This window comes from Mus pahari, chromosome 13 (genome assembly GCF_900095145.1).
Source record: "Mus pahari chromosome 13, PAHARI_EIJ_v1.1, whole genome shotgun sequence".
NCBI lineage: Eukaryota > Metazoa > Chordata > Mammalia > Rodentia > Muridae > Mus > Mus pahari.
The window spans coordinates 56,356,291-56,373,430 of NC_034602.1; the positions used below are offsets into that span (position 1 = coordinate 56,356,291).

The 17,140-nt window shown below is 46.5% G+C and overlaps 1 protein-coding gene across 1 annotated transcript in view; it reads left to right on the forward strand.

Moving 5' to 3' along the window:
- Nucleotides 1-17,140, forward strand: part of Klb (klotho beta) — a 34,854-nt gene that overhangs the window by 15,228 nt on the left and 2,486 nt on the right. The window contains exons 2-4 of the mRNA XM_021211134.1: nt 6,308-6,812; nt 10,390-10,658; nt 13,639-14,782. Of these exons, the coding sequence (XP_021066793.1) occupies nt 6,308-6,812; nt 10,390-10,658; nt 13,639-14,782 (1,918 nt within the window). The remainder of the gene's footprint in view (nt 1-6,307; nt 6,813-10,389; nt 10,659-13,638; nt 14,783-17,140) is intronic.

Consider the following 17,140-nt stretch of genomic DNA (forward strand, 5'->3'; position numbering starts at 1 on the left):
ATTAAAGGTGTGCGCCACTACTGCCCAGCTGATTCATTTATTTTTATTTATACGAGTACACTGTCGCTGTCTTCAGACACACACCAGAAGCGGGCATCAGATCCCATTACAGATGGTTGTGAGCCACCATGTGATTGCTGGGAATTGAACTCAGGACCTCTGGAAGAGCAGTCAGTGCTCTTAACCACTGAGCCATCTCTCCAGCTCCCACATAAATGCCTTTTTTCATTTTATTTTATATGTATTTGGTATATTTCCTGCATGGATATCTATGTACCATGTGCCTGTCTGGTGCCAGAAGATCAGACCCCCTGTGAAGTTGGAGATGTCTATGAATGTATGGAGATGCATATGGGTGCTGGGAATCAAATCTGAGTCCTTTGGAAGAACAGGCAGTGGGTGCACTTAACCTCTGAGCCATCTCTCTAGTTCCAATAAATGTGCCTTTTGGGTCAGGGAGGGGATTCAGTAAGGTTTCTTTATGCAGCCCTGGTTGTCCTGGAACTCACTCTGTAGACCAGGCTGGCCTCAAACTCAGATATCCACCTGTTTCTGGCTCATGGGTGCTGAAACTGAAGGTGTGTGCCACCACTGCCCAGTTACATGTAACTTTTTAAAATTAAAAATAGTCAACATGTTCCTGTTTCTGACCGAAAAGAATTCAAATAAATTGAAAGCTACCTTCCAAAGCCAGTTACTTACTTATGACAGGTAAAAAAAAAAAAAAAACCTTAAACAAAACAAGCTGATTTCTATCAACATACAGTGCTGACCAAGGAGGTCATATGTCCTCAAATCAGTGTTAGGACAATTATCAAGACTATACCATGGAAAATGTTTCAACTGACATCAATACCTTCTAAAAAGTAGACTGGAACACAAAAAGTATGAAAACATTTTGTTATGCTATGGAGACTTTTGTTTGCTTGCTTATTCTTTAGTTCTTTTGGCTAGGATCTCAATACGTAGCCAGTACCAAGCCAGAACTCATTATGGAGCCCAAACTGGCCTCAAATTTACATCCACGCCCCTGCCCCAATCCTGCAGAGAGCTGAGATTACAAGTGTGTGCTACCATGGATGGTGACTAGAATATTTTAAAGTAAAATATAAGGTTTTTATTTTGTTCTCTACTCAACCAATAGCTTAAACAACCAACAAACTTACAAATAACAAGATGATATTTTAACCAATTTGTATGTGACTAAAATCTGTCAGATTTGGAAAATCAACTTTCCAGTAGTAGTAATAGTAGTAGTAGTAGTAGCATTTAGAGACAGGGCCATACTATTTAGGCCTGGCTCACCTGGAACTCTCTACATAGACAAGGATGGCTTTGAACTCACAGAGATCCACCAGTCTTTCCCTCCCAAGTGCTGGGATTAAAGGCATGCAACAATCTCACTCCTGGCCCTGGAAAATTGAATGTCTTTTATTTAATTCTTCAGTTTCATGACAAACTATCCTGATCATACCATCCCCCACCTCCTCCCTCCCATTCCCCCCAGCATCTCCAACAGGTAGAAAATTAACTTTTTTTTTTTTTTTTTTTGATTTTTCGAGACAGGGTTTCTCTGTATAGCCCTGGCTTTCCTGGAACTCACTTTGGAGACCAGGCTGGCCTTGAACTCAGAAATCCATCTGCCTCTGCCTTCCGAGTGTAGGATTAAAGGCGTGCGGCACCACAACCGGCCAAAAATTAACTTTTCAAATGGCCACTGGTCCCTTGATGCTCTCAAACACCACCACTTGCCTTCAAGCCAACCTTTGCACCACTGTCTCTCCGTGTCATCCTGACCCCTAACTTCTTCATCTCTGTCTTAATGATCTTAATTGCTTTCTATCACCCTTCAAATTTATCATTCTGGACTTCTGAGGGACTCAAAGCAACCAGCCTGTTGGACACGGGAGGGACCTGAGTAAGGATGAGAGGTTGGGACCCCTACTGTCCCTCAAGGGTATTGAGTCCCAAGAGCAGATTCAAAAAAGAAAAGGCAGCAAGGTTCCTGTCAAGCCAAGGAGTCTCAAGAACAAAGGTTGACACGCCCTTTAATCAATCATTCCAAAGGAAGATGGCTTTGGACAAGATAGAAAGCAATCTTGGAAAACCGTAGGAGGTTATGCAAGGTGGCGAGGTCCTGGCTGCAATCACTTTGCACGGTCCCAGCAGATCCTTCTGAGTATCACCCATTCACACATCTGTAAGACGGGTCAAACGGACCATCTCAGGGCAAAACTTTTTCCCTGTTATTTGGCCACAGAGTCAAATCATAACCATAAGTGCTACACAGAGAGGACCACCCCCATGTTTCTCTAACAAAAAGCATCTTTGCCTTCGGTCCAGAGCAAAGATAACCTGAGATAGCGCGATAGCCTATACAAACAGCAGCCACAGAGCAAGAGACGGGAGGCACGAAGGTCATCTTGGGCTATGGCTGCACGTGCCCACCAAGTATCTAGAAACCCAGATTGCAAATGGGTTGCAAAACTGCAAACCTATTGCCTTCTAAGCTGTCCCAGTTCCTGTTTTAGTGCTGACGTGACCAAGACTTTATCCCAACTGAAGGCATCTTTCCTCTAATCACTGAGTCAATAGAGAGCTATTTTGAAGACACTCACCTCCATGTTCTTCCCTATCTGGCTGGTTAACTGCTGTTGGCTTTCTAAAACCATTTATTTATGTACCTATTCTTTCATTCGTTCATTTACCGGGAGAGGGGGTGTGTGTACACTACAATGCACATGTGAGATCAGGAGAAACCTTTCAAGAGTTGGTTCCTTACTTCATGTTAGCCCAGGCCAACCTAGGACTCCTGATCCCCCTGCCTCTAGCTCCCAAGTGCTGGGATTACAGGTCTCCACCAGCACCCTCGGTTCTGGTGAATTCCTGTTCAGGGTGGGTCACACACTGACTGATCTACCACACTCTCTCTGTAATGCCGCCGGCAATCTGTGAATGAGGTGGCTAGCTTCTGGCTCAACTGCCATGCTTGGGTGGTGCTCTTTAGTGTCCACGTCTGCTGTGCACAACCCTGAAGGGAGTCACTGATCGATCTGCTGTCTAAGGATCAAAAGCACTAGACTTGTCCAGGGGCTGTGTGACTTCAGTAAGCCGGGAATGTCCCCTGGTGGGTCTACCATTCACAGCTGTAAAGAAAGCAGTCCTCAACGCTTCTCCCAGTGATTCCAGCCTCAGAGGAGCTCAGGAAGAAAGGGCTTCCATTCTTCTATTCTTCAATAATTTCACTTTGATAATATATTTTAATATTTCTTCCCCATCTGAGAGGGGAAGCATCTCTGTTCCTGTTCTTTTCCCCTCTTAAAAAACCAGAAACAAAACGATCCACTAAAAAGCATGCAGTCCAAAAACCAAGGGTTAGCTCATGGGGCCTGCCCAGAAGTAAGCTTGACATAGCCAGTATAACTCCATAACCAGTGTACTCCATAGCCAGTGTCACTCCATAGCCAGCATCACTCCATAGAAGATTTCCCTCCTCTCAGCATGTGGTATTTACAAATCACTTCTTCACTAGGGATGGGACGTTTGCCTCCACTCCCTCTCCTCTGTGTCTGGTTTGATCTTGTGCAGGTGAGTCTCTGCGGGTTCGCGGTAACTAACGCAGACCCACAACTCGACAAGGTAGAGAGTGGCAGACTTTGGAGTGCTCCATCTGGAATGGGATGACTTTATGATACACGCCCTCCCCCAGCTCAGGACTCAGGGATCTCTGCAGACTAGGAGGCCAAGGAATTTGATAGACGGTTTAAAGAAAACAGCATTTTCCAGACACAAAAGGCAATTAGATGCATAAATGAACTCAGAGAGAAGGTGGCTGGGACCATTTAAGGCAGCCTGCTCTGGTCTCTGCTGGCTCCTTGTAGAAACACAACCTCTGCCTGGAGGCTTGAGCACTTCTCTGAGACAAAAGCAGTGATAAGGTCCTTGGGCTTAGCTTGGCAGTGGTGGCACATGGCTTTAATCCCAGCACTTGGGAGGCAGAGACAGGTAGATTTCTGGATTTCTGAGTTCGAGGCCAGCCTGGTCTACAGAGTGAGTTCCAGGACAGCCAAAGCTACACAGAGAAACCCTGTCTCAAAAACAAACAAACAAAAACAAAAACAGAAAAGATCCTTTGGCTTGGTGTCATATGCCATTAATTCCAACGGCAGCAGAGGCAGGCAGATCCCTGTGAATCTGAGGCCAGCACAGTCTACATAGTGAATTCTGAGACAGCCAAAGCTACATAGTAAAACTCTGTCTCAAATGAACTAACTAAGTGATTATAAAATTTAAATTACCCAAGGAGTTGAAGGGGTCTGCAACCCTATAGGAGGAACAACAATATGAACTAACCAGTAACCCCCAGAGCTGTGTCTCTAGTTGCACATGTAGCAGAAGATGGCCTAGTTGGCCATCAATGGGAGGAGAGGTCCTTGGTCTTTCGAAGATCATATGCCCCAGTACAGGGGAATGCCAGGGCCAGGAAGCAGGAGTGGGTGGGTTGGGGAGCAGGGCAGGGGGAGTGGGGCTTTGGGGATAGCATCTGAAATGTAAATGAAGAAAATATCTAATAAATAATTAAATTGATCCCTGAAGTTGCATGTGGCAGTCCACACTGTAACCCCAGTATTTGGGAGCTTGGAATTGGAGGACCGTGGTTTGGAGGCTAGCCTGGGGTACATCGAGAGTCCCTGTCTCAAAAGAAAGGAAATCTTGGGATGATTTTGGTGCTAAATTTTTCCAGAATCCTGCAATGGAAACAGAGAGCAGAAGGGGTGGGGCTGCTGAGTGAGATGCTGAGGTAATATCTCAAAATGTCTTCCTCTAGAAAACTTCCCTAGGATACAGCTGGAGAGGTGGCTCTGTAGTACCTAGGATCGCTGGCTACTCTTCCCGAGAACCCAGTTTCTATCCCCAGCACCCACATGGCAGCTCACACCTGTCTGTAATAGCAGTTCCAGGGGAATCTGGCATCCTCCCACAGACAGACACCAATGAACAGAAAGCCCCCAGACCAATCCCCAGCACCCCACAGACCAGGCAAGGTGACCCTGGTACTCTGAAGGTAGAGGCCAGAGGATCAGAAGTTCAAGGTCATAACCCTCCGCTATATATCAAGCTCCAAGCCAACCTCTGGCTATAGGAGAGAGACTCTGTCTCAGAAGAAATAAGTCAAATCCTGTGGAGAAGCACAGAGGCCATGACGCTCATGGAGAACAACTTCATGGGAGGACAACTTCATGGGAGACCAGAATATAGACCCAGCTTTGAGCACTTCCTGTCTAGAACCTGCATTGAGTCTCTTTGGGTTCCTTCTCCTTTAACTCGTGGCTCACTGGACCACACTTCCGGGTTTTAGGTATTTTCTTTTCATGTTTTATTTTATTTTATTTTATTTTATTTTTTTAATTTCCCATGTTTCTCTTTCAAACACCTCACTCTTGTCTTTCCAAGAAAGACCTTCCTATGCGCCGGGTACTAAGCAGATGTTTCAGCCTCTTGCGGGCAGGACGAGCCAGACGTGAAGTGCTCAAACAACAACTACAGGTTCTGCTCTAAGAGACCACACCTGGAAATGCAAAATGATCGCAACAATAGCAGCTGAGGCTGATGTGAAGCTTAACCTATGTCAGGCATTGTTTTAAAGTCTTTTACAGTGTTAATGAATCTTATCCTCACCACATCTGGTCAGTTACCCATTTACAGAATATGCAGCCTGCTTGCGCTGTCCTTGACTTCTACATCAGGACCAAACGGAGGGGGGGGCTGAGGAGATATCTCAGTCAGCAGAGTGCTTGCCACACAACACGAGGACTTGAATTTAATCTGCAGAACTCATGAAAACACACACACACACAAACAAACCTGGGTTGTTGGGGCCATCCAAGTGGCTTAGTGGGTAAATGTGCGTGCTGCCAAATCTGATGACCTCAGTTTGTTCTTCTAGGAACCACACAGTGGAAGGAGAAAACCAGCTCGCCAAGGTTGTCCTCTGACCTGGATATGTTTGCCTTGGCATGCGCATGCAAACACACAAACACACACACACGCCGGGCGTGGTGGCACATGCCTTTAATCCCAGCACTTGGGAGGCAGTGACAGGCGGATTTCTGAGTTCGAGGCCAGCCTGGTCTACAGAGTGAGTTCCAGGACAGCCAGGGCTAAACAGAGAAACCCTGTCTCGAAAAAAAAACCACACACACACAAGTCACGTTTGCTTTTTTTTAATTGTCCAGGATTTGCTAACCATGTTATGACCTCAGCGATTAAGCACAGTGAAGACCAATGATATTTTCTTTCCCATCAGGCGCATTCGAAAGTGTGGCATAACTATGACAAAAACTTCCGCCCTCATCAGAAGGGTTGGCTCTCCATCACCTTGGGGTCCCATTGGATAGAGCCAAACAGAACAGACAACATGGAGGACGTGATCAACTGCCAGCATTCCATGTCCTCTGTACTCGGATGGTTCGCCAACCCCATCCACGGGGACGGCGACTACCCTGAGTTCATGAAGACAGGCGCCATGATCCCCGAGTTCTCTGAGGCAGAGAAGGAGGAGGTGAGGGGCACGGCTGACTTCTTTGCCTTTTCCTTCGGGCCCAACAACTTCAGGCCGTCCAACACTGTGGTGAAAATGGGACAAAATGTATCACTCAACTTAAGGCAGGTGCTGAACTGGATTAAACTGGAATATGACAACCCTAGAATCTTGATTTCGGAGAACGGCTGGTTCACTGATAGCTATATAAAGACAGAGGACACCACGGCCATCTACATGATGAAGAATTTCCTCAACCAGGTTCTTCAAGGTTGGCTTAATTTAAAACAAAAAAATGTGTGTATATGTTTGCTTGTGTGAGTGTATGCTTCCTGTGTGTGAGCGCTCTTAGGGGACACAATAATGCATCTGGTAACTTGGAGCTGGAGTTACGGGCACTTGTGAGCCACTGATGTTTGTGCTAGGGACCAAATTCAGGTCCTCAGGAAGAGCTGCAAGCTTGGTAAGTGCTGAGGTATTTCTCTGATCCCCCTCAGGGTTCGTCGTTTGTTTGTTTGTTTGTTTGTTTTTGTTTGTTTAAGATAGTTACCTTGAGTGTGTGATTATTGCTGTTGGATTTTGTTTTGTTCACTGTTGACTGAAACGTGTTTTGTGAGGGAAAGGGTCCCACATAACCCAGATTAGCTTTGAGCTATTTCCCAAATGCTAGGATCCCAGGCATTTACCCCACTCCCAGCCATTTCATTCTTTATAGCAGACATAGTCCCTGTGGAGATGTGTGGAAAGTTTTCCATCAAGGGTGATTTATTGGAGTCAAGATTCTTTCATCTCAACAGGCGTGAACAAAGAAAGATCTAAGACAAAGCTGAGCCACTTCTGCTCTTGGAGATTTCTGTCTCCCCAAGGTCACCTCATTCACTACTCAGGCAGTGACACCTACAGGCTGATGGAAACCATGAGGTCATAGCTCACTCTGTGTCCCCATCAGAGCTGAGCTCCCTTCTACCTGATTCCTCTGGATCTTTCTCCAGCTGTGCAGCTCCCTTGAGAAGTCCTAAGTATGGGGGCTGGGGAGATGACTTGGTGGGCAAAGTATTCGCCATGCAAGCAAGAGGTCCTGAGTTTGACCTCCAGCACCCACGTAAAACAGGTGGGTGCAGGACTGGTGAGATGGCTCAGCCAGTAAAGGCACTTGCCACAAGCCAGACCCCTGAGTTCAATCCTGGGACTCACATGGTGGAAAGACAGAAGTGACTTCAGCAAGATGGCCTCACACGTGTGTTGAGACATGCACTCACCCACACAGAGGCACACCACACACACACACACCACATCACACTTATACGCAAACACATGCATCACACATACACACACACCACATACACACACCCACACAAGGCATCACCTACACCTACACACAGGCACCACACACACAAGCACCACACACATACACACACAAGCACCATACACACTCATCCACACATATGCACTTATACGCACACACATCCACCACACACACACACGTGCCCTACACATGCATACCCCCACACACATATACACTCACTCCCACACAGTTACCACACACACACACACACACACACACATGCGCGCGCACACGCACGCGCGATCACCCCCCACACACATAAACTTCCTTCACCACAATACATACATGTAACTTAAATAAATAGTCCTAAATGTGGAGAGAAGTCCTAGCTCCTGCAGGAAAGACATTTCAGGAGGAGATTTTAGAAAGAGCAAGTCCCTCGCCCAGCCTCCCCACCCACCCAGTTCTGCAAAAAGGAACAGCTTAGAACACAGCCACGCCCACCACATGAACGGGAGGGTGGCTCATAGGATACTCCATATAGGCCCCTGGGTCAAGTGTCATTCGCTTGGACAAAAGGGGTTTGCCTGTTCCACCCCTCCTTATAACACAACACCACCAGGGAACCAGAACCACCACTTGCTGAGATACATTTGTTGTTTTGAAATTTCTTGTCATGGTTTTCTACCTTTCTTTCCAGGAAGGATTTTTCTATCTTTTTTTTTTTTTTTTTTTTAAGATTATGGACATCAATGCACTATCTGCATGTACACCTGTGTGCCAGAAGAGAGCATCAGATCTCTCCTTCTCCTCCTTCTCCTCCTCCTCCTCCTCCTCCTCCTCCTCCTCCTGTTGTTTTTTTGAGACAGGGTTTCTCTGTATATCCCTGACTGTCCTGGAACTTACTCTGTAGACCAGGCTGGCCTCGAACTCAGAAATCTTCTGGCCTCTGCCTCCCAAGTGCTGGGATTAAAGACATGCGCCACCACTGCCCAGCTATCAAATCTCATTATAGATGGTTGCAAGCTACCATGTAGTTGCTGGGGATCGAACTCAGGCCCTCTGAAAGAGCAGACAGTGCTCTTCACCACTGAGCCCTCTCTAGCCCCCGGATTTTCTACCTTTTAGAAAAACAATGTTAATGACAATAAGACCGCAAAATGCAGTGATGAGGCATCTCTCTGAGGGGAATAAAAGGGTGTTGTTGATGTTTGTTTGTTTGTTTGTTTTAAGAAAAATGGTTCAAGTGAGGGATAGGGAGATGGCTCAGCAGCTGAGAGCACTGCCTGCTCTTACAGAGATCCCGGGTTCAATTCCTGGCACACTAACCCTAACCCTAACCACCCACATGGCAGCTTACAACTGTCTGTAACTGAAGTTCTACTGAATTTGACATCCTATCAGACCTTCCTGGATACAGACACAGAGAGAGCTCACAGATAAACATGCAGGCAAAACACTCCTGCGTGGGAAATAAGATTAAAATAATAAAAATTTTAAAATGATTCAGGGCTAATTTCAGTTTTTACTATAGAGCAGGTTGGCCTTGAACTCACAGAGATCTGCCTGCCTCTGTCTCCAGAGTGCTGGGATCAAAGTCGTGCACCGCTACACCGGGCTCCCAGTCAGAGTTTGAAAGCTCAAAAAGTCCTTAGAGAACATCCTTCCCACTATTTTCCTTTGCAGATGAAGTAACTGAGGCTCTGCACCTTGCCCAACAGCTCCTGCAGCGAGACGCAGCAGGACCTGGCCCTGGGCCTGTTGCCCTTCAGCCCAGCCGCCTCTCACACCACTTCCAGGCCTTCTGCCTGCATTTGCTGTGACGTCCTGAGAGCCGGTATCTCAGTCCCTGAAGGACAATTTCACAGAACAGACAGTAGTAGACAGACAGGGACTAGCCCAGACTCGGAATGAGAAACTCTAGGTTGCCAGTCAACATCTATATCCCAAAAGGCTCTGGAATTGCCCCAGGACACAGATCTGCACACTAAATATCACTTCCCACCTCACTTTTAAAAAATTTGAGACAGGGTCGCACTGTGTAGCTCTGGATAACCCAGCGGAATTCAATATTGTTGACCAAGCCAAACTTGAACTCAGAGATCTGCCTACCTCTCTGCTTCCCGAGTGTTGAAATTAAAGGCATATACCATCTGCTAAACAATGTGATTGAAAAACGTTTAACTATCAGGAAGAATGTTTTTAATGAGATCTTCCAACTGTCACTCACCAGTGTAAGGAGTGTGTACTGTTCTTTTGTTTTTTTTGTTTTTTATTTTATTTTGAGTGTAGGGCGCATGCGGAAGTCAGGGGACAACTTTCGAAACTTGGGCCCCTTCTACCATGCAGGTCTCTGACTCAACTTATCAAGCTTCGGAGCAGGTGCCTTTCTTTACAGATGCCGCCATTTCGCGGGCCCCAAGCCAATAATTTGTGGTTTGACTTAAAAGGCCTGATATTTAGGAAAAGAGTTACTTGTGTAATGTGCTGTGTCCTGGCACTTTGTAAATGAACTAGAGTGTTTAGTCCTCGGAAAAATCGCTGCTTCCTTTTCTCTTTGCAGCAATCAAGTTTGATGAAATCCGCGTGTTTGGTTATACGGCCTGGGCTCTCCTGGATGGCTTGGAGTGGCAGGATGCCTATACGACCCGACGGGGGCTGTTTTATGTGGACTTTAACAGTGAGCAGAAAGAGAGGAAACCCAAGTCCTCGGCTCATTACTACAAACAGATCATACAAGACAATGGCTTCCCTTTGAAAGAGTCCACGCCAGACATGAAGGGTCGGTTTCCCTGTGATTTCTCCTGGGGAGTCACTGAGTCTGTTCTTAAGGTAAGTGGCTACTTCTGAATTAACCACACACCAGGGGAGATAGTTTACAGTATGTTTTTTTTTTTACAAGTTACGTGTAAGGATATCTTAGTCATAGTTCTATTGCTGTGAAGAGCCATCATGACCACAGCAAGTCTAGGGTCTTCAGTTGGGGCTGGTTCACAACTCGTCAGCGTGGCAGGAAGCATGGCAGCATGCAGGCAGACATGGTACTAGAGAGGTAGCCCTATGAACCTATGGAGGCCATTTTCATTCAAACCACCACAGATGGTTTGCCTGATATATGTCTGTCTGCCTGGTGACCACAGAGGCCAAAAGAGTGCATTGGATGTCCTAGGATTATGGAGATACGTGTGTATATGTGTGTCTGTGTGTCTGTGCCATCCACATGGATACTATGAAAGACTAGCCAAGACTCTTGACTTACATGTCTCTCTCTCTCTCTCTCTCTCTCTCTCTCTCTCTCTCTCTCTCTCTCTCTCTGTGTGTGTGTGTGTGTGTGTGGTGCATATTGCAGTACATGTAGAGGTTAGAAGACAAACTGTGGAGTTAGTCATTTCCTTCTACCTCTTTTGGGTTTGAGGGATTGAACTCAGGTCTCTACGCTTACTGAGTAAATGCTTTCCCCTCTTAGTCACCGCCCCCACCCGAATCCACTATTTGTTTGGTTATGTTTTTCAAGACAGGGTTTCTCTGTGTAGTGCTAGCTATCCTGGAACTCATTCTGTAGACCAGGCTGGCCTCGAACTCACAGAGATCTGCCTGCCCCTGTCTCCTGAGTGCTAGGATTTAAGGCATGCCCAGAGAATCCACTGGCTTTTATTATACAAAATGGTGTGTTTCAGTATCAGCTTGTCATATGTGTCTAAGATGCACTTTTGTCTTTTTTACCTCCACATTGCATCCCTTATCTTCCTCCTAACAGCCTTCCTCCATTTGGGGTGCATCGTCTTTATGTGGTCTCTCTCCCAGATAACCACCTGCACTGTCCACAACTAGTGTTTTCTGGAAGGTTGTTGTAAAGTCCGGTGTGGTGCGTTGTTTGATCTTGCCTTGTTTTGTGGCAAAATGCCCTTTTGTAACATCTTTTCAACAACACCGGGATGCTCTGAACCTTTCAAAACTCTGGAGCTGGTCTAGGCGGGGAAGACGGCTCAAGTAATTCATTCTACACGGGCTAAACTTCAAGCTCACGTGATCAATGCTCTCTGAGTTTAATGTTCTAGATTACTAGTTGGCAGATGGCAACTGGGCAGTAATATGGCTTTGCAATTAGACTGTGAAAGATGACACATGAAAAAACAATTAGAGGGAAAATATTTACCAAAGGTTAATTATTAGTTTTCCAGGTGCATTTAAATACACTCCCAGGTGGAGAAAGAGCTTTAGCACAAGTACAGAATTTTTCCTTGCTCTAATTAATCTTGAATTTGGAAGTGTTTTTTTTTTTGAAGTCTGAGTTTTATTCTACTTTATCTTATTTTTGTTTTTTTGAGACAAGGTTTCTCTGTGTACCCCCTGGCTGTCTGGAACTAAATCCAAGTCACCTTACCTTTGTACAGTGTTTTCCAGTTGAGACACCGGCTTCCCAGAGTGGCTCTCTCATCCTTAGACTGCACCTGGGAAGTGAGAGACACACAACCATCCCCATATGATTGTGTAGCCCAAACTCCAAGAGGAAAATGTGGGGCAGAGGCTGTACTTTAGTCAGTACAGCGGCTGCCTAGCTTGCAGGGGGCCTGGGTTTGATCCCCAGTGTTGCATTAAGAGCCTGGGAAGAAGGAAAAAGAGAAGCAGGAGTTCCAGGTTATCCTTAGGTAGTTATTAGGTTTAGGGCTAGCCTGGGCTGTAGCCACCTACCACCCACCCCGACCCCTACTCCGAAAAGAGGGAGAAAGAAAAAGGAAAGGAAAAGTTAAAAAAAAAAAAAAAAAAAAAAGTCCAAAACTTTCCAAGGTGGAAAGCCAGAGAGATCAAAGGGGCACTGAACTTTCAGGATTGGGGCTCAATTCACCCTTTCCCCCTCAGAACCGAAGTTCCTTGCACGGAGAGAACATTCCATAGTCTTCCCGTGGAGCGAGTGCTGTGCTCATAGACACACGACGGAAGAGACACTGCACAGAAGTGTGATGTTCTTGGGCCTTCTTCCCCCATTTTATTTTTTAAATTGTTTAGGAGATGGGGTATCTGCTGTACAGCCCAGGCTGGCCTCAAACTAGCAGTCCTCCTGCCTCAGCCTCTTGAGATTATAGGATAGGCATGCACCACTACTCTGGGTTCTCACCCCTCTCCCTCAGCCACTGTCAGGGACGGCCTGTCAGCCGGCCTCCTCTGAGTGCCCGTGCTGCTCAGTGACTCCTTTACAACCTCATTTCACCTGTGTCATCAGCTTATGACAGGGCTGAAAATCTGTCCTTCCACATTGCCTTCCACTGAGGGTACCAAGGCAATTTCCTGCCGTATTTGAACTGTTACAGGAGGCGTGATATAGCCTGGATTTTTAGGTCACGTGAGCTGGAAAATGGCTTATTAGGCTTTTCTCAAACAACTGGTCTTCCTTCCCTGTGTGTGGTTCCCTCCGGGGAATTCCCAGTCTCCCTGGAGACTCTAAGGGCTAGGAGGATGGTCCTTTCTCCCATATTACAAACAGTAACGTCCTGAATACAGAGACCATTATGGTTTTTGATTGTTTTTGTTTGTTTTTCGAGACAGGGTTTCTCTGTGCAGCCCTGGCTGTCCTGGAACTCACCCTGTAGACCAGGCTGGTCTCGAACTCAGAAATCCTTCTCCCTCTGCCTCCCAAATGCTGGAATTAAAGGCGCGCGCCACCACTGCCCCGCTACAGAGACCATTATGAAGGGCAAAGTTATCATTTACCTTGTAGTGAGAGGCTTCAGTGATGCTCAGCTCTTCCACTCTGACAGGTTGGGGTACGCCGGTAGCCACACTTGATTTACCTGGGTGCCTTTGTCTCCCACAGCCCGAGTTTACTGTCTCCTCCCCGCAGTTTACTGATCCTCACCTGTACGTGTGGAATGTCACTGGCAACAGATTGCTCTACCGAGTGGAAGGGGTAAGGCTAAAAACAAGACCATCCCAATGCACAGATTACGTGAGCATCAAAAAACGAGTTGAAATGTTGGCAAAAATGAAAGTCACCCACTACCAGTTTGCCCTGGACTGGACCTCTCTCCTTCCCACTGGCAATCTGTCTAAAGTTAATAGACAAGTGTTAAGGTACTATAGGTGTGTGGTGAGCGAAGGACTGAAGCTGGGCATCTCCCCCATGGTGACGTTGTACCACCCGACCCACTCCCATCTCGGCCTCCCCCTGCCACTTCTGAGCAGTGGGGGGTGGCTAAACACGAACACAGCCAAGGCCTTCCAGGACTACGCCGAGCTGTGCTTCCGGGAGCTGGGGGACTTGGTGAAGCTTTGGATCACCATCAATGAGCCTAACAGGCTGAGTGACATGTACAACCGCACGAGTAATGACACCTACCGTGCAGCCCACAACCTGATGATCGCCCATGCCCAGGTCTGGCACCTCTATGATAGGCAGTATAGGCCGGTCCAGCATGGGGCTGTGTCGCTGTCCTTACATTGCGATTGGGCAGAACCTGCCAACCCCTATGTGGATTCACACTGGAAGGCAGCCGAGCGCTTCCTCCAGTTTGAGATCGCCTGGTTTGCAGATCCGCTCTTCAAGACTGGAGACTACCCATTGGCTATGAAGGAATACATCGCCTCGAAGAACCAGCGAGGGCTGTCCAGCTCAGTCCTGCCGCGCTTCACGGTGAAGGAGAGCAGGTTGGTGAAGGGTACCGTCGACTTCTACGCACTGAACCACTTCACTACTAGGTTCGTGATACACAAGCAGCTGAACACCAACCGCTCAGTTGCAGACAGGGACGTCCAGTTCCTGCAGGACATCACCCGCCTGAGCTCGCCCAGCCGCCTGGCTGTAACACCCTGGGGAGTGCGCAAGCTCCTTGCGTGGATCCGGAGGAACTACAGAGACAGGGACATCTACATCACAGCCAATGGCATCGATGATCTGGCTCTAGAGGATGATCAGATCCGAAAGTACTACTTGGAGAAGTATGTCCAGGAGACCCTGAAAGGTGAGGTTTGGGGCTTACAGAGTGGTGGGGCAGGAATATAAACTTGACGGCAATGAAAACCTAGGCATAAAACTCACCACCGACTCAAGATTTGTGGCCCACGCTGGGCAGTGGTGGCTCACGCCCTTAATCCCAGCACTTGGGAGGCAGAGGCAGGCAGATTTTTTAGTTCGAGACCAGCCTGGTCTACAGAGTGAGTTCCAGGACAGTCAGAGTTACACAGAGAAACCCTGTCTAGAAAAACAAACAAACAAAAAACAACAACAACAAAACAAAAAAGAAAAGATTTGTGGCCCCCAACTTCTGTCCACTGGATTTCTTCCTTAAAATAGGCCTTTATTGGGGCTGGTGAGATGGCTCAGCGGGTAAGAGCACCGACTGCTCTTCTGAAGGTCCTGAGTTCAAACCCCAGCAACCACAGGTGGCTCATAACCATCCTTAAGGAGATCTGACTCCCTCTTCTGGAGTGTCTGAAGACAGCTACAGTGTACAATCATGTCTAGCTGATTTTTTTAATTTTTACTTTCCTCATTAATGTTTCTTTAGACAGGGTCTAAGTAGTAACATGAGCTGACCTCTATCCTACGTCTGCCTTCCAAGTGGTGACATTATAAATCTAGGCCACAGGGGCTGGTGAGATGGCTCAGTGGGTAAGAGCACTTACTGCTCTTCTGGAAGATCCTGAGTTCAAATCCCACCAACCACATGGTGGCTCATAACCACCCATAATGAGATCTGACACCCTATTCTGGTATGTCTGAAGTCAGCTACAGGGTACTTATGTATAATAATAAAAAATAAATCTTGCGCCGGGCGTGGTGGCGCACGACGCCTTTAATCCCAGCACTCGGGAGGCAGAGGCAGGTGGATTTCTGAGTTCAAGGCCAGCCTGGTCTACAAAGTGAGTTCCAGGACAACCAGGGCTAGACAGAGAAACCTTGTCTCAAAAAAAACCAAAAAAAAAAAAAAAATCTTTGGGCCGGAGCGAGCAGGGACTAAGCAAGCAGGGCTGACCAGAGAGAGCGGGATTGACCAGAGTGAGCAGAGGTCCTAAAATTTCAATTCCCAACAACCACATGAAGGCTCACACCATCTGTAAAGCTACAGTGTACTCACATACATAAAATAAATAAATAAAATGTTAATAAATAAATAAATAAATCTAGGCCACCATATCTGGGCTTTTATAAAGTGTCATAATCTCATTATGGAAAAATTGCAAAGCATTTTCCCCCCTGGGAAATCTCACTTCCCGAGAAAAGTACCATCCCTTTTGGATTATTTCCAATGAGCTTCCTAGATATTGCTAATACAGTTGAGCTAAGGCTATTACCTTTTTGCCTACAACTTGTTTGTTTGGGGAGTTGAACCCAGGTTCCATTTGGCTGTACTAAAAAAGTTACATCCCTATAACTTTTCTTTTCTTTTGTGTGTGTGTGTGTGTGTGTAGCTGGGAATTTAACCAAGGGCCTCACGCATACTAGCCAACACACTATCATTGACCTACATCCCCACTTGCCAACTTTGTCTTTGTGATGCTGGGGTTCAAACTCAGGGCTTTATGTGTGATAAGCAACCAACCTCAAAGCAACCACATAATTGATTTTCTTCTTTCAAGACAGGGTCTGATGTATCCTAGGCTGGTCCCAAACTCCTACTCTCCTGTCTCCTCCTACACTTGCAGGCATGTGTAATCACACCTGTCTCAACTCTTTTAATACATTAGATGTGTTTCATGGCTATCTATCTATCTATCTATCTATCTATCTATCTATCTATCTATCTATCTATGTATACAGTCTTCTGCCTGCACGCATTCTTACAGGACAGAAAAGGACACCAGATCCCATTATAGAAGGTTGTGAGCCACCATCTGGTGGCTGTGATTTGAACACAGGTTGTATGGAAAAGCAGCCAGTGCTCTAATGTCTGAGCTATCTCTCTAGCCCATTATTAAAATTCTTATCCACCACCTCCACCACCAAAAGAGAAACAAAAAACCCAAAACAACAACAACAAATTACTCTTATGAATGTATGATGTGCTGGGTGCAGTGGTGACACCTTTAAGGCCAGCACTCAGGAGGCAGAGGCAGAATGATCTCCATGAGTCCAAGGCCAACCTGGTCTACAGAGTGAGTTCCAGGAAAGCCAGGGCTACACAGAGAAACCCTGTCTCAAGAAACAAGAACAAAACACTACTACCACCACGGTTCCCCCCCACACACACATACACACACCCCTACACATACACACATACCTTCATGCATTCAACCATCCTTTAGGTGGAAATAACACCTCACTGAAATATTTATCTTTGTAGAGAAATTCATTTCTTTTTTTTAATTTTTTTTTTTTA